Source organism: Copadichromis virginalis, linkage group LG13 (genome assembly GCF_057382275.1).
Source record: "Copadichromis virginalis isolate Kocher_CV1m ecotype Utaka linkage group LG13, C_Virginalis_male_GT1.1, whole genome shotgun sequence".
NCBI classification, from domain to species: Eukaryota; Metazoa; Chordata; class Actinopteri; order Cichliformes; family Cichlidae; genus Copadichromis; species Copadichromis virginalis.
In genome coordinates, this window is record NC_140630.1 from 24,627,593 (window position 1) to 24,645,990 (window position 18,398).

The following is an 18,398-nucleotide window of genomic DNA, read 5'->3' on the forward strand; positions in this document are numbered from 1 at the left end:
TCAATATGTCACATATTGACAGTGGCTCACCGATGCCAATGACATAATTACCCAGCTACATTTCTGAAAGAATGCAAAAGCATTGACATATATTTTTCCTACAATAGCCCGACGGGCAGGGCAGAGAGATTTTTGTAGCCCGACTGGAAAGATCGCTAGCTCCGGGACGTCGGGCTAGCGAGTTTGCAAGCCCTGTATCTGATTGAGGAATCACTCATCTTTGGAAAAGAGAGTTTATTACAGAGAAATGTCTCTTTCCAAAATAAAAGCTATACTATCCGCTTCTTCTGGGCTATATTCTCAGCAGCATAAGGAGAATCACGTGCTAACAGCTGTCTAAATGACTCGGCTAAAGTTAGTAGCATGCTTGTTGTTTTTGTCTTTGCACTAGGATGATGTCGGCGTAAATGTGCAGTCATATTCGTTGTGTTCCCACTAGTGCTTTCAGGTTAATCTCGTTGAAATGACCTTAACGCCACAACACGGCAAATCTCCGTTAACGAGCTACCGCCGATCGCCCCGTGCATGGGGCTAGACAGCTAACACGTTAACGAGCTAACTGCGCTAACACACTAGTTCACACCAATGTAATTAAGCATTGCATGGCACATCCAACATACTGTTTTACTTTAGTCCATGACTCGCTTACCTTCAGGGTCATACGTCACATGAAAACCAAAATAATTCCAAACGCCAGATCTGAATGAGGGTGGGGGAGGTCCATCTTGCAAGGAGAGCTTAACTTCTGTCTCGCTAGCTTGCCCTGCGCTCTTCCTCCTGACTATGCTGTCTGTGTTGAGCGCTCAGTGGATCTGCGCTCGACAGTGCAGCCTAGGCGGAGTAGTCGAACGCAGATTCACTGAGCGCTCAACACAGACAGCATCGTCAGAAGGAAAGTTGATAAAATAAATTACAAATGTTGTATTGTTCGATACATATGCGTACCGAACCGAAAGCACTGTATCGAACGGTTCAATATCGATACGAATATCGTTGCACCCCTAATATTTATATACAATAGAGGAATCGGCACAGTGTATGTCAGGAATGAGGAAAACAAGCCCTGAAGCTGACAAATTGCCAAACATCACAGCATCCTCCATGACAGCTATTTGTTTATCCACTTTATGATGGTTTCCTCCTCTGACAGCAGGAGGACTGGAGTTTTAAACATAATTCTTTACTGTAAATGTAGAAGAAGTATTTTTGTTACCTGACGCCAGCTTAATAGACAGGTAACGTTTATCCAGTGCAGTCAAAAGGTTTTGTATTCTTTCATTTTTCATAAAAACTCCAGGAGGTGCATCTTCTTATTTAATATTACTCAAAATGTGCAGTAGAAGCCAGATTTGTATTTAATATTACTTTGATAAAAATATGAAAATATCAATTAATTTGGGCAAAATTAGCCACAGTAATGATAATTTAACCTTGTGCAAGATCTTGGTGTGGTTACTATGCATAAAGCATTTGTTTAGTACAAGTCTGTCAGATGTGCTCACTTCTTATGCAGTGGTCAGTATTTGTATTTGTGCAATACCTGGAACGGCCAGGTGGGGCTGCTATAGAGCTGCAAATGCTGGTGACCATGCAACAGTCTGTCCATAGGGTTTTTTTCTCTTTCATCATGTTACATACATTTAATTAGCCCATTTTGAAGTTGATGTGTCAGTGGCGATCTGCTGTTTCTAAGTCATCGCCTCTCAGCTTCATCCATCCTTAGACAAAGTGGCACTTTGAATAAATCTTTCAGCAGAATTGTCAAAATCACACCATCACGTTTCAACCAAATCAACACCTCCAGTAACAGCACAGAAGACACCTAGCCTTGCATTTACATGAATCATTACCCTTTTTATCAGCTTACAGGCAAAATTGCTCACTTTGTTCGGTGATCGACAGGTCTGCCCATGCAGCACTGGATGCCTATTGTTCCTGGAGAGGTTCAGCTCATGTATTTCAAGTCTTTATAAACAAAAGCCACTGACAAATGGATGTAATGTAAAGCAGTTTGCAGCCCTTTAGGAGTAACTTGTTTCTTAGATTCAGAGAGGACAGCTAGTTTCTTATCCCACGTGCCTTCAGTCTTCTTCTCTCACACCTGCTTGAACCTGCTTTGAATTTTAATGGCTTTTTTCTTAGATGCTAACGATCACTTTGCATCATATCCTCTGAAGTTAATAGCTTGCAAGGGAGCACTGTGGAAAGCCTCTCCGTCTTGCCACTCGTTAGAAAGACATGTAAATTGTACTTATCGCCTTCTTGGCGGTGTGACCCACCACCACTGGCATAATTTGATATCTGGCTTATTCTCACCCCGGCTGAAACGCATTTATTCTCGTTGCTGATTGAAATTGCGACCTCAGATTGGATATTCAGCTGCACATCTGTGGGTGGCTTGCCACGGGTCACCGTGATGATTGTGTTGCAGTCGCCCCTTTTCCAAACAACACAGGATATTTCTGTCTCGTATCAGGTTTTTTTCCACACGAATACTGAATTAAAGAAATCCACTCGGCGCTATAAGACTGATGTTCAGAGACAACATTTAACTCTGACTCACTCTGAGCATCAGCTTGAATAACATGGAGTGGACATAATGATTTTTGTGAGACAATTGGGACTGTCTCAAGGTGACTGTACTGTGCATAATGGATTTTATGCTCATTTTTCTCCATCTTGTAATTGATTTAGATCTGTCACCAAGTAGTGTGACCTTAATGGGTTGTCCTGTTTTCCCTTATTGTCTGAAATATTGGGCTAGAGTTGAATCCAACAGGCCAGTTAAAGAAAACACAAATATTGAGCCATATTTTACAATGGAAGGTGTTTTTCAGGTTCAGTCTTCTCTTTATTTTGATGTAGTTTATTTCAGGTCAGTATTCCAAAAAGGGGCACACTCGCTCACAGCGTTTCTCTTTCTTACGCTAAAGTAAGCCACCCAGATGCAGGCTCAAGCTTCACTGGTTACAGCATTTGATTCCAAATGCAAAATTTAAAGCTCGTGTCCTCACAATGCAGGTCTCTTATGCTCGTGTTTGCACACAGTATCAGCTTATATGTATTTTTTTACAACCTAAGATGAACAGTGTTCAAAGAACTTACTCTGTATGGAGATACCCACAAGTCTTTTATCTTCTGTATGCCAAGACGTTTAAGAAGCTAAGAGAGGTAAGAAAGTCTTCATGAACTTGAAAATTGGTGGTGATGGTATGGCCTGAGCTCTTAGGAAGACATTCTTGTAATTTCTTTAAGTAGTCTTCAATATAGTTCTCCAAGCTTCTTTAAGGACTACTTTGGATCTTGGCTGCCTTTTTGTTTTGTTTTTTGTAAAGATGATCCCACAACTCTTCGTTAATGTTGAGGTCTGGGCTACAGGGAGGCCAATCCATGACTGATAGTGTTCCAATGTGTGTTTCTCTATCTAGGTATGTTTTTATTGCACTGGCGGTGTGTTTGGGATGATTGTCATGCTGAAAAATGAAGCTGTTGCCAATCAGACCCTTTCCAGATTACATGGCCAATCAAAATCTGATGGTACTTTCCTGCGTTTATAATTCCATTCCCATCACCACTGGCTGAAATGTGGCCATACACCATGACGGAGCCTCCACTGTGTTTTACAGCTGGCTTTAGACACTCACTGTTGTACTTCTCTCCTCACCTCCTTCGTATATGCTGATGAAGACCTTTTGCCAATGAAACTTTCTTCTTTAACTATCTAGATCAACAGTTATATGTTTGCAACATCTTGCTTTCTCTTTAACTTGTCAAGGTTTTTAAGGACACTGCACACTATGTCTGCACACTAAGTTTTTGGCTAAAAGTTCTTTGTAAGTCACCTTGTTGGTGCAACTATTCAACTAAACAAATGTGAACAAATGATGCGTTTTCATGACAGGCTGCTATGTTATCATATGTGTAGAGTACAACACTGGTTCAGACCTTAAATTAGATTTATTTTTTTGTCCCTGAATGATTCATAAGTCAGTTTTAAGTGGCTTAACAAATAAAAGGCTGTTCCTCTGAGAGTGGTCAGGTAAAAGGACTGGATAAAATGATAAAAATATGGCCAATGTCTAAAGAAAGACCTTGAAAGACCTTTAGACAGCCAGGAGAACGATTCCTCAAGAACACGTTAAAAGACTGCAATCTAGATAATTAGCTGCAAAATATAAAGAGATGTCTCACTTTTGTGCATGGCTGAACTGGTCGTTGAATATTTGCTCCCATCCACTGGACAAACACTCTCAAGACTGTCCTTTAAAAAGTTATCCAAGGTTCAGTTTGATAGTTGTTAGTTTGCAAACCGTTAAGCGATTAGCTGCCAGATGAGTAGAAGCTAAAAAACCCCAAAAAAAACAAAAATCTAGATTGGAACAGGAGATATCATATTGATAACTCCCGATTTCATCCCCAAAATGGAAAAAATTACCTTTAGTCCTGCACTGTGACATTTATGTTTTTATTTTGCAGACTCCAGGAGCAGGAGCAGGCATTAAATCTGTCCATTAAGGAAGCCACTGCTAAGGTAAGCCACTGTTCCGCTGACTTGATTTATTCTATATCATCTCATTCTCTTCTCAGCATGTCGACGATGACTGAATGTGTGTGAATATCTAATAAGCAGTAAGTCAAAATACACATTATGTGTCTTGTGCGAGCTTTGGTGTTTTTAATATATGTACTAAATGTCAGTGTCTGTATTCATGAGCTTGTTTCTCTTTGACAAGGCAGTAAACTCTCCAGTTTTTTTGCAAGAGTCACAGGAGTTGTCATTTTGAATAAATCCTCCCTAAATTCTAAATCATCCGTAAAATTATTACAACACCTGATGATGAAAAAGCTGTCCGATTTGCTTAAATGCACACTTTTAAAATCAACTAAATGAGTAAAACATGGCTAACGTAGTGATTTGAAGCCCGTGTCCATTGTTTGTGTGTTTACCTGGGTTTGCATGCTGCTGTATAACTAGAATTCACTCATGCTTATCAAGGGTTTGCTTTTCCTTTGTGCTTCCTGCACAAAGGAGGCACAAAGCTGCACACGGTGTAATCAGAAGACCATAAGAAGCAAAAACTTGATTTGGATGTAGCAGCGGTTCCTGTTAATGTTGAGATTTTGCACCACTTCTGTGCTGCTACTGCATTTAGATCTCTCTTGCACATATGCATCAGTACAGACGCTAAATGTGCCGTGAGAGCGGTCAGTGTCTGTCTCAAACTGACCTGAATTTTTCATGTCAAAGATGGTCACTGGTGATGAGAACTGAGTCAAATAGTCTCGGGTATGACTTTCAACATGGAGTTCATGTTGTTCAACTGTAAAATCCTGAGGCATCTGCAAGAGTACATGTAGAGCAAACAACGTCAGCTTTAGTGTGTTTCAGTGTACCACACTGGGTTCTAAAAACTCTAATCCCCACATCTGTTTACCTGCAACGTCTCTCCTCTTCCCCAAAAAGCAATTCATCATTTGGGGCTGCTTGGCAGTGCGTGTTGTCAGATTGACACTTTTAGGGTGAGATCCAAACCATGAGCTCATCTATACCTTGCTAGTACTGGATGATGTTGGACATCCATTAGCCTTTATTCTTTGTAGCACAGATTCAACAAGCTGCTGGAAACATTTCTCTGAGATTTTGGTCCATATCGACATGACGGCATCACACAGTTGCTGCAGATTTGTCGGCTGCACATCCACGATGTGATTCTCATGTTCCGCCACAACCCAGAAGTGCCCTACTGGATTGAGCTCTGGTGACTGTGGAGGGCATTGAGTACAGAGAACTCACTGCCATGTCCACGAAACCAGTTTAAGATGATGTGATCTTTGTCACATATGTTATTCTGCTGGAAGCAACCATTAGAAGATGGACACACTGGTTATAAAAAGGTGAGCGTAGTCAGCAACAGTACATGCTCAGTTGGTAATAAGGGGACCAATCTGGGCTAAGAAAATATCCTCCATATTATTACACTTCACAACATCGCTTTCCTGTTCTTAGCTGACCATTTCGTTCACCCAGTGTGGTCTTCTGCTGTTTTTGCCCATATGCTTCAAGGTGAATGTGTTGTGTTCAGAGAGGCTCTTCTGTATACCTTTCTTTGTGATGAATGGTTATCTAAGCTATTGTTGTCATCCTCTGTACTTTGGCATATTCATTCGGACATATGCTGCTTACTAGTTATTTTCTTTTTTTCAGATATTTTTATCCAGAAACTAGATGCATGGAATAAGGAGATAGAAGTTAGCTTACAGAGTTAGCTCTGTAAAGCTACTGTCACTGAGTCTTTCAGAAAGCCATCATCAAATCACTGATTGATGTTGCCGCTGGACCTGAAAGAAATGTCGTGGGTTTCTACCCAGATATACATTTACCATCATCACAAAGTGCCCATTGTTAAGCTAAAATGAGAAGTTTGGTTCCAAGATGATATATTCACCAAGTGGAAAATTGCTCACCTGCTGTGACAAAATGATTGCTGACATGAAAGTAACTTTTTTGATATTGACAAATAGCCTGATGTTTTGAAATTAAATCAGCGATGTCAGAATTTCTACAGTTTGAAAAAGCACTCAAAAAATATTTTCACTTCATGTAATGCATGAAATAAAATTATACAAGCCTGTTTGGGGGAAAAAAAAATCCGCTTTCTACATTTCTGTGCGGAGAAAACTCTCCGGGGATGTTCTGCCTCGGAAATAACAGTCTATTTGACTGCCTTTTCAAAGTGTTGCACATAACTGTGTCAGATTTAAGGAAAACACACGTCAGAAAATCTGGATCCAAATCTCTTTGAGCAGTGAAAATAAAGAAAAACAGTTCCTAAAAAGAAGGAAGCAGATTGTGGGGATTGTAGCTGTGGTTCAAAGTGTATACAATGGAAATAACAGAGGTTTAAAGGACAGGGTGAGGGCAGATGAGGGCCAGATGGGCTGATGGAGACCATCAGCTCCTTTGTGAATACTCAGGGCTGAGGTGCCGCATCCCCATCAGGCTGTGACATTCAGGGGCCTTTTCCTCTCTGACTTTCTAATGATATCTTTTATGAGGATTTCACATTTTCCAGTCTGTCCATGTGAAAGGAGAAGCACTCTCTTTCTTTCTAAAGGTTATAGACAAAGGTAACACATCGGCGTTGATGCTCTGCTGTGTATTCAAAGCAGAGCGAACACAGAAGGACGGAAATGAATTTGTAAGGTCTTGTAAGAATGAGTGTCAAAAAGAAAATGAAAGTGGAATTGGAAATGAGCTTTGCCTCCTGTGGGATCCATGTGTCTGCGAAGGTTTTGTTAGTTACCGCCCTCCCCCCCTGCTCTCTCCTCTGCATGTTCCTCTCTTTCTTTTCCTCAGGTGGTCATGAGTCAGAGACTGGGCAGCAGCCTAAGGAGGAAAGTCAGTGAGACTGAAACACAGCTTTTGGCACTACATGAAGCCAAACTGGCAGCCATCTCAGGTAACTTTCCACTCAACCACACCCCACTACATCCCTGCTGCATTACCCTTTTTTTTTATTTACCCCATTTACTTGGCTCACCCACCATTAGCCTCACTTAATTACGCTATTAATGATCAAGAAGCTCGTTAATGGACGTTGTAAGCATAATGTGCTCCTGTGGTGCACCGGTGCAGGTAATGACTTCAGCAGTGCTAAGGAACTGAAAGCAGAGATGAAGGCGGTGTACCTGGAGCGGGACCGACTTGAGGCTCTGGCCAAGAGGCTGCACAGCCTCAGCTCAGGGAGCAGCCAGGAGCTCGCCAGGATGAAGGAGCAGCGGCAGCAACTCAGACAGGAGCTGGAGCAGAGGGAGGCCCAGCATGGTGAGTGGCAGAGGCTACCCAGTATGACTGACAACATCAAACCCTTGTCTTTACTATTGATTAATTAATATATAAATCTACAACACTGTTACTTTATTCATTTTTTTTTCTACAAGGAGCAAGACTTTATCACAATTTTTAAAAAGTGGTCTCGAGCAATAGTTCTGCAGGTTTTTCTTTGGGCGTTGGCTGCTTTTTCCTTCATTTTCAGTCCAGTCCTTGTACCTGATCACTTAACACTGAACTACAAATCACTGAAGCTTAAAAACTGTGCCTAACGGTGCAAAGGATGAACCATTGTTGTGCCTACACATAACAAACAACTTAGCATGAGAACACAGTTTGAAGGGCATAAAATAGTATTTCTGCACTAACAATTGAAATTGAAATTTTTATTTTTTATTTTTTTTATTTCAGTCAACAACAACAACAACAACAACAGATTATAATTTTACATAAAAGTACTCAAACAGTAACCGAAAAAGGAATAGGCTGAAGCCTTATGGCTTATACTTATCCTATCCCTTACCCCCATAGAAATAATCAAATCCTTAACCAAGAAAATAAATAACATTGATAAATAAGTTGTATAACAGTTTGAAAAGAAATCAATGATAAATCAAGAAATTAAATCAACACAAAAAAATGTTAACAAACCAAATTTCTATAAACTTGTATAATACTAATTTTTAAAATCTTCCTGAAGAATGACAAAGAAAAACACATCGTCAGTTCATCATTAAGTCCATTCCATAATTTCACTCCCAAAACTGACACACATCTATACTTAACATTGGTTCTCACTTTAGGCATTTCAAACTTATAAGACCCCCTCAAATCATATTTTCCATCTCTTAGTTGAAACATACTTAAAATACAAATTGGAACATTCTTTTTCATCACACGATATATCATTTCTAAAGTTTTAGAATATATAATGTCCATGAATTTTAACATAGATGATCCTACAAAAAAACTGGTTGGTGGACTCCCTATATCCAACTTTATTTATTATTCTAATAGCTCTTTTTTGCAATTTAAATATTGAATCCAAATATGTTTTGTATGTGTTCCCCCAAATTTCTGCACAGTAGGTCATATAAGGCAAACAAAGGGAAGTATACAATAAATAAAGGCAGTTCTTATTCAAAAAATCTCTTGTTTTATAAAGAATAGAAATAGACTTGGATAATTTTCGTTTCACATGTTCTATGTGGGGCTTCAAACAAAGTTTATCATCAATAATTACTCCTAACAATTTTGTCTCATATACTTTCAATTTCAACATTATTTAAATTCAATTTTACTTTAATATTACTTTTACTACCTCCAAATAACATAAATTTTGTTTTACTTTCATTCAATGATAGTTTATTAAATACAAACCATCTATTTAACTTTATGAGTTCTGTTTCCACTGTTTTCAGTAATTTCTTTATGTCTTTTCCTGAGCAAAATAAGTTTGTATCATCAGCAAACATCACATATTTTAAAGATTCCCAAGAAGCCGTTAGCTGGAATCTTAGCATATTTCAGTATGCTGCTGGATAAAAGAAAGAATTAGGCATAAAAACTGTGTACAGGATCTAAACACGGTATGTCCTTAGAAAAAGACCTGACACAGGACCTGTGAGGAACATCTGGCCCTTCAATTTATCCAGCTGCTGAAGCCTCATCAGAAATGGCCTCCATGAAAGGGTGGCTGTCAAGAGGAGGGAAACAGTCCAGCCAAACATTGACTTTCAGGCTTGTTAGAACTGTACAGAGTCTGTTTTGGGCTTATATTCTGTATTTCCATGTGTAGATTTCAATAAACTGCTGCATCTTTTGCCCATTATGGTATTACTTAAAAATCTATGTAGATATATGAATTTATATAATTTGTTGAGAAGATAAATCTCACACAGGTGAATATTAGCATACAGTTAGATTAATAAAATGTTCCTACTAGCTCCAGTAAGGCTCTACATGAAGCATAACTTCTTGTTTATTTTGTACCAAACTGAAATGTAAAAAATTACCATTCGGTTTAATGGGGGATTAAATCTGAAGTAGGGGCTAGATAGAAACCACTTTGGTTCCACACATAAAATTCCAGTTAATTTTATTTGCATATGCAGGATTCTGTGGCTCATAGTTGCAGCTTTTACAACAAAAAGTGTCCTGGTTAAATCGTTAGCACAAAAGAGTAAGAACTGTGCTAAATAAGCAACAGGTTTTTGGAGAAAAGCTCCAGAGTACACACTTATGACCATAAAATCTATATCGCAATTTTAGTTTTAGAATTCCTGAGGCGTGATTAACCACAAAACATCCAGTCAGTGAGCTCAGGAGTCACTTTCATGCTTCTTAAGAGGAAAAACCTTCGGTGTTAATAAAACTAAGAGCGCTGCTTGCTTAAATGAATCCTTTCCTCCAGCCCTCTATCAGAAACAAAAATGAATAAAACTGGTCGAAGGAACATATCGATATGTTTGAATTATAATTATAAAGCTGGTGTGAGCAGTATTTTTTTTTAATACACAAAACTAACACATTGCTTTTCAAGTTGACATCATATGTCATTCATTCAGATTATGTTTCTGGCCTTCAGCTAGCACAGCTGCCTGCCCTTAGGTGCTCGGCAGGTTGTGTACACTTTGCCTTCTATGATTTTTGGGGGTTTTTTTGTTGCTGAGAACAGCTGTCTGCTGCATCTGGAAACAAGCCTGATTCGAGCAGCAAGAGTGAACGAAACCTGTACAATAAGACAAAAATCTGAAAAACTGTGAAAAAGCTCAAGAAACAAAAAGTCAGCTTAAGGGATGTTTGTGTAATAATTCTCTTTGGGACATTACATGTACACATTTGTTCCATTGTTAACATACAAACAGTTATTATAGTAGCTTAGAATAAACATTTTAAAGCATGAATATGAATAAGTGCAGCATTACCTGAAACAGCGCTGTTCTTTTTTTCCCTGCCCACTGAGGCGTGAAAGCGTTTGTTGTGTACTTGAAAGGCGCCTCTCTTTTTCTTTGAATACACTTTTTAAATATCAGTTCAAAATGTGAATCATGAGAGCTCTTTGAAAGACAAGTCGCCTCTTGATGTTGCTCCACACTGTGAGAGGACATCAATGAACAATGACTTTTTCTCCCAAATGAAGCAAAAGTGATCTGCTGTCAGCGGGGGAATCGGCTTCAAACGAGTTACCGGCAAGGATTGGCAGTCGCGAAGAGGCGAGGTGGCGAGGGTGGTGCGAGGGAATTGAGCTTTAATTGTGTAAAGTTAGCCGGTTACCTTCGAGCCAGTGTGCGCAGACATGATGCATCAGCGTTCACACGCTCTCCAACTCGATTAAGATCTTAAGGAACGGGGGCTTGTCTTTTTAAATTTTTTTTTTTTCTTTTTTTTAGGGTTCAGTCTTTAGATTGATTTGGCGCGTGGGCATTTGGTAGAGATCTAAATGGATTTTGACGGCACCACCTGCAGTGGTACTCTCTCTAGTCCATCAGTCACAGGGAGATTTCTAAAAAAGGTCACTTCCCTCACTGAGACACGCAGACGGGAGGATGAGGGGAGGGCGGGAGAGGGGGGGGTGGTGAAGTGATGGGGCTAGAGCAGGAAGTGAAGCGGCATCAGACTGAAGCTAATGCTACAACCTCCCATCTACCATATGCTGTTACCCAGATCATAAAGATTTGTGGCTGGAGCTTCACATTTAATGCTATTGTCCTGTCCTGAATGCACCCTTTCCTGTCACTAGGGGGCACCCTTTTATTTTTGTACTCCATTGTTCAGGCTTAGTTGCATGAAGTTTTTAGGGGGTTGTATAGTAATGCATAGACTTGCTATTTTAGTACATCCAGTCTATAATTGTATATCATTATAGGAGAAAGCAGCTCTTTTCATTTCAAAGTGATTATGTTTCATCGACCTCCACTGGATTTTTGTTGTGGAAGCACACCCAAGAACACCTCGGTCTGCTTGACAGCCAGGGATAACACTGATCTCTTCCATGACAAGCATCACCACGTTCACCTCAGCAGCCTAAACGCAGCGTGCGTGTGTGCCTCATCTTGAATAATGTAGCTCTGCAGGCTGGGAAACCAGTGGTACGAAACTGCGGCGGCTAAACAAAGGATTTGGAGTCAGGTGGTAACACGTCACAGAGAAGACGGCAAGTTAATGATTGGTTGCGCGGCGTGCTCAAACGCTCAAGTGGGCGCACACAATATGGCAGCAGGCGCAATTTCAAAATGTGTTGCTGACACCAAGCAAGGGGCTCATTAAACTGTCATCCTATTTGGTAATAAGGGGCTGGCACACACTTGCTGGAAACTGATAGCCCACCAACAGCACATTACCATTTCTTTAGCTGGAGGGGATTAGAAATTACTGTCTAAGTCAAAGCCAAGATGGCCATCCTTTTAGGTTTCCGAGGCATTTCTAGCACGCGCGCTTGTGGTATTAGTGTCATCCCGTACAAAGAAAACAGCATGCCCATTGTCATCGCGTGAGCTCCGAGGCAATGAATAGTCCTGCTGATGCCATGTAAAGATAGAAATTCATCAACAAGCTGAAGCCACACAGCTTCAGCTTGTTGAGTGCTTGCGGTGTGGGGGCTTTTTGGCCTGGGAGCCATTATGTCCCTAATTGCCGTTGGCACGTTTGCTGATGAATACCACAGCCATTATGGCCAGAGGTTTGATTCCCCGCTGAGAGTATAATTTTGTCCCCAAGAGAGATCTCGAGCGACGCTAAATTTACAAATAAATAATTGAAGAGCTGAATAAGATGCGTAAATGACCCCCAGTAGTGAGGACTTTCATATGGGGAAAGCTGCATCAGACTGTGCTCCTCTTCATTTAGCCAAGTAGTGTGGTAATGCCTGTTCACTGCCATTGTTACAATGCCAGCAGTTCTCTTGTTTTCTGCTTCACGCGGCTCAACTGGAACCCATTTAATTACTGTACCAGCTATTGTTTCTCCATACAGCTCCTGTTGCTCGTGCCGTAGTTTAAAGCCAGTCAGTTCGAACCCAACTGTGCGGTGCTAGTCGGATTTAAGTGCACATCAATACAAGTCACTCTGTGTTATTAGACAAATGCAATTTTCTCTTACAGTAAAGGCAAGGACACATATGATTTATTCATAGCTCTGGCTCTTTTAGGGTGCTTCTGTTGAGAACATGATGGAATGTGTGACAGCTCTTCTCTGAAGAGCATCTGAGTGATTGAGAGCGGCACGGTGGTTAAGTGGACTTGGGGGGGGGGGGGAAGGATGTTTTTTGGTCTTTGTCTCTGAAGTTTCAGCAATATTGAGTATTTTTTTCTTCCTGTCATTCCATTATGAATTTATCATTGAAAGAATTACTGCAAAAACACAATTGACTGAGGTACCTCTCCAATCAGGCTCCGTCAATCAATCAATCAGGTCTTTTCTTCAATTACATACCGCTGAAACAAATGTTTTATATCCCTACTGTGCCTTCCTTCTCTTCTACGTGCACTGCAAACACGGTAAAGCTCAAAAAATGTTGCAGCTGTTTGGTTTGGGATGTAACGCCAGACTGTCAGTCCACCACACTGGCTCACACTGAAAGCAGCCGACTTTCCATCTTGTGGAATTACTTGGTATTTCTGTAATATTGTATTTTTTAATTTCCCCTAAAACGACTGGAGTTTCTAAGTATATTTATCTCATGAGCCACAAATTTGCAGCTAAACGAAAACACCAGAGTAAGATGATATATTGCTCGCATATACAAGTGGGAGATGATGGGGGGGAAGATGCATTTTAGTGAAAATGTACTAACCCGGAGTTCCAAGAGGAAACCCGGGGAATAATAGGATGCATGTTTAATGGGGCGGAATTGTTGAGCTGGTGAAGCGTTGAGAGTGCTCTGCACTTTTTTGGGAGACTTCCTCATTGCCGAGGAATGTTGCTTCTTGGATTCAGTTGTCAAAAACAAAAAATATATTTGCAGCTTGCTTCAGTAGAAATATAGTTTAGAGCCTCTTCTAAACAGTTTCTATTTACTGACATACAATGACAGTGAGCATTTCTTAAGATTTCAGCTGAGCAGTTTAGCACCCATCACTTAAAAAAGACCAAAACACAACCCAACTACAGTTTTGCACACACCCAATTACTTGTCAAGTGATTCTTTTTGTTGTGCATTCAAGCACAACCCAACAATATGCTCCGCTATGCCAGCTGCAATCTGTGCATGCTACAGCTAGAGCATCATGGGTGATTGAGCATCTGTCCTATATCAGGCTGTCCCTCCGTCAGCTCTGCTGCTGTTAGGTTCAGGTATATATGGTGGGAGTGGCTCCATATGCCTACTGCGTGTTTGTGTTTTACCTGCAGCGCTGTCACACTCAGACAGACCTAGCCAAGCTTAAACACATTCATCACAGTCAGTGCCTTCAGCTCAATTACAGACACACAGTTTTGTCTTCTGCCTTATTATTGCACAGGCTTTTATAACAAGCATGTCACCGGTGCTCTGTTAGCGCAGAGCCGCCTCTAATTTGTTTGACAACAAGAAGGCCTCACAGACGTTTGGGTGCTTTTGTTGTTAAGGCGCTGAAGAAATGACCGCATTATTCACTTAGAGTTGGAGAGCTCTTTGAATGCTCGTGATGCAGGAGGCACTGAAAACACCTTGCCTATATTAACTTTTTTCTGTAAAACCCATAACTGTGATTGAGTTTTGAAATTTTAAGTTCTGTCTATTATTGAATATTCTCTGCTTGACTTTTGGTTTCACCATGTGTCTATTCTTAGCTTTTCTTAGTTTTATTTTCATCATATTTTGTAGCCTAGTTATTGTTAATATTTATGGACATGATTTATAGGTGACTCCTGGAGTTTCAGTTTATTCTTTTTCCTCTCTGGATAAATCTCCATCTCTGTTTGGTGATGTCCTGTTTTACTTTGTTCATCTCTTATTTGTGTGCATTGTATTTAGTTTTATCCTGTTTCATTAGTCTCTGACTAATTTCAGCTGTGTCTTGTCACCCTGGCGTTTCCGATTTTCCTGATTCCCTGTGTCTATTTAAAGCCTCAGTTTGTTTTAGTTCTCTGTTGTGTCATGCTGTTGGACTGCGGACTTCCTCTTGTGTTTTCTGGTCTGCGTGTCTGTTTGTTTTACCAGGCCTTGGATTATGTGCTCCACCTAAATAAAAAGTCTTTTTTTGCGTTTCCTGAGCTCATTCTGCTCTTTGGGTCCCTTATCAGGACACACTGACAGAAACTTTGTAAACTCTGCTACAGTTGTGACATCCTGCTTCATAGGTTTGTCTGTCACATCAGAGTTTGTAACCATCAGACTCGTCTTTTTCTGTCTTAGAGTGTTAGAGCTATTTAGCTGAAGCAATTTAGCTTCGATTAGTCTAACAAATTCTGATTCATATATAAAGCAAATGACATTGTCGCAGCACCCAGTAACCCATTCTCCACATCCTTCAATGGTGTCTCAGTTCTGCTTGCGTTATGAATGAATGGCCTTTTCGATTTTGGCCGGGGTCCTTGACAGCAATCAGTGATGTTTAATGCCTGCTGAGATCACTAGTGTGAAGGGAGTCTGAGCTCATGAATTTCCGATGTGGGCTCTGTGAACGCCTTTGTGAAGTTCCTTCAACACCAAATATGCCACGGCACGCATCAGGGAGTAACAGAGCGACTGTCTTCTTTATGGGCTTTTTAGTGCCGATTTTATTCGCATTGCCTGCCCATGACAGCAGCCTCCCGCAGTCTTACAGGAAGTGGTAATATCACCCAGTGCTCTGGTTCCACTCTGCGCAGGAGGAGGCTCTGCGCGCTTGATTTCTCGTCCCATTCTATAAAGAAAAGATTATTTTTATCTGTCACGCCTGAAAAACCGCCGTAGTTTTACCACTGGTTGGCATGGCGACAGGACGGCGCACTCTCCTCTGTGTATAGCATGGCAAGAAATATTAAGTAAACAGTTAATGCACTTGTGTGTCAATCTCCCACCTTCATCTGTTTCTATCCGTCTTGCTGTTGTTCAAGCTGTAGCTCAGTTTGGCAACTCGCTCTCTGCCAGCTAAAGTCAGGCTTAATGCCCTCCATGTATTATTCAGCGGCTATCTGCTTGCAAGCTGCTTAACAGAGCCAGCGTGAATGGAAGTTGATAGGGGAAGCTCTATCAGGTAGGATAAGATCTCACGTGGCAATTAGAGGGTTGGTAAGTGAGCTGTCTGGTCCACATACAGCAGATATGTGATAGCTTCTCCAGCGGCCTCTGATTGCACAGATTTGGCCACTTTGACTGAAACGAGTAACATCCCTTCCTGTGACTCCCACATTCAAGCCCCCATAAATAACCCAACTAGCTCCATCTCAGCTCTTCCTTCAAGTACAGACAGGAGTGTGTGTGTGCGTGTGTGTGTGTGCAAGAGTGTGGAAAGTGTTTGTCACGCTACTGTCGCTGACATTTTCCTTTTCTTCCTGCTGTGCCTGGCCCCGAGAATATGTCACCCCCAAGCTGATGCTGTCTATTAACCACCATCAAGACAATGATGCAAATTGTATTTCAATCCGCAGACTTTGTCTCTGTGTGAGCAGCCTAAGCGGCATCACAAAACATAACAGTTTCCCAATTGTTTTTGGCTTTCCTAGTTCTTCATTAAAGTTTGTATTTTAAGTAGGAGTATGCACTCATGTAAAATATAATCGTACTCCCTTTAAAAAAATTGTTTTTTACCAAATGTTAGATGAAAATTTTACACCATCTGCTCTATATTCAGTATTTTACTATTTTTCTAGACAATAGCTTCCACTTAGAGTAGCCTCATTATTATTGTCTTGCAGTGTCTGTGATCCTTTGACTCCAAGGTGGGAACCAGTGCTCCCTGGTTCCAATGGATTGTTGAGAATGTATAAATGTATAGGAATAGCTATGTTTTACTGAGGAAGAGTAGGAAGGTTTGGATTGTATGTTATAACTCGGGTCTATCTGTCTATAGATATATATAGATAGCATCTATGTTTCCTATTCCTATTGTGCTCAAGGATTGGAAGCTCCTATGGGCAGGGCATATTCTCATGTTTCATACATGAGCTCATTAACGCAGCTCAGTCCTCCTCTCCATCCTGACTACTGCTCAACCAGCCTCCTCAGGCACAACTCACTGCTGGCAGAAGGGCACAGGAAGCAACATAAGCAATCCATCCAACTTCATGCCCCACAGAAAATCTGGCAAGATATAAAGAACTATGCCATGATAAAATCTCCTTTTATCCTTGGGCCATCTACAGTTTTATCCCCTCTGAGAGTAGAGGCAGTGATCTCTCCTCATTTGTGTGTTTGTGTTAAGAGAAAGCCAGCTGCTCCTCTAAAGTGAAGTGTACTGTTGCAGTTTCTCTGCACAATGCCGTCACCAAGTGATGACAACTAACTTTTCTAACATGTATACCATAGCTATTGATGCGTCAATGTTAACAGTATTAGAGGTAACGTGCTGTTGTTCTCTTTGTTCTTTTTTTCTCACTCAGAAAGCCGCCTGAAAGAGAACACCAGCAAGTATATTGAACTACTGGAGGACCGATTGCACAGGTAAGGCTTTTCTGTGCTCTCTGCTTCTTTTTAATACAGACGCGAAGACTCTGTGTTCCTCAGACTAATAAACAAGGAGACGTATATAAAGCAGCAGGCTCCAAGGAATTTCCTCTCACTCCTGCTGTCCTCTAACCAGAGCAACGTCTCCTCGGTGCATCACATCACCTACCACATCATGCTCTCACACCTTTTTTTCATACGCCGTTGTCTCCTAGAGTCCCTTCTCACATTGCAGTCTGTCTCTCACCTACACAATTTGTCTTCCTCTTCCCACCTTCTCACATACCTTTTGTACCTTTTTTTAGGCTTTGACATCAACTCATCTCCCACCTTTCCGCTCTTCCTGTGTGTAAACCATTTTAGACAAAACAATATCTTTCTTCTGACTGGTTCATTGTTTCCGTCTGCGAACTCAGAGGTTCTAAATCACAAAGGACAAGTCATGTTACGGGTTGCCACCCATCTCACCTGACTTAAGGAGTGAGCTGAGGAGGTGAGAGTGTGGATCCTGGTGAGCATTTGAGTCCATACAGATGCTTGTGTTTCTTTTATAGTTCAATCACCAGATGGATAGACTCTTTGGCAGACAAACAGCGACTGGCTCTTATTCTACAGGTTGTTGGAGCAATTTTTGTTTTACAGATGGATAAATATAGCCGGTAATGATTTTGTGCACCACATATGAGCTGTTCTTTCCACTCAGTCTATTCTAGTTGTGTTCAGAAGAGAAAAGGTTAGGTGGTATGGGTTTACTTTGAGCTTGCAAAAGCCTTTATTATCACAGACCCTGTTTGTCTACTTGACCTTTGTCTCTGTTTGTGGTGTGTGTAGGGGGGCACAGCTTTGTGTGTTGCATCCTTGGAGAGGCAGGGTCACCTCTTTGGATGAGAGCCAGGACTCAGTGACATACTGCAGGGCTCTTGCTTGTTGAAGGATGCACAGACTGGGGGTCTGAATGGTCAAGGAGCAACATGGTTGCGATCTCAGCGCCCAGCAGGG

The 18,398-nt window shown here is 41.0% G+C and overlaps 1 protein-coding gene across 4 annotated transcripts in view; it reads left to right on the forward strand.

Moving 5' to 3' along the window:
* Positions 1 to 18,398, forward strand: part of disc1 (DISC1 scaffold protein) — a 60,315-nt gene that overhangs the window by 12,376 nt on the left and 29,541 nt on the right. For all 4 annotated transcript variants that reach the window (XM_085478156.1, XM_085478153.1, XM_085478154.1 and 1 more), the window contains 4 exons: positions 4,477 to 4,531; positions 7,358 to 7,460; positions 7,637 to 7,825; positions 17,336 to 17,396. In XM_085478156.1, coding sequence (XP_085334282.1) covers positions 4,477 to 4,531; positions 7,358 to 7,460; positions 7,637 to 7,825; positions 17,336 to 17,396 — 408 coding nt within the window. The remainder of the gene's footprint in view (positions 1 to 4,476; positions 4,532 to 7,357; positions 7,461 to 7,636; positions 7,826 to 17,335; positions 17,397 to 18,398) is intronic.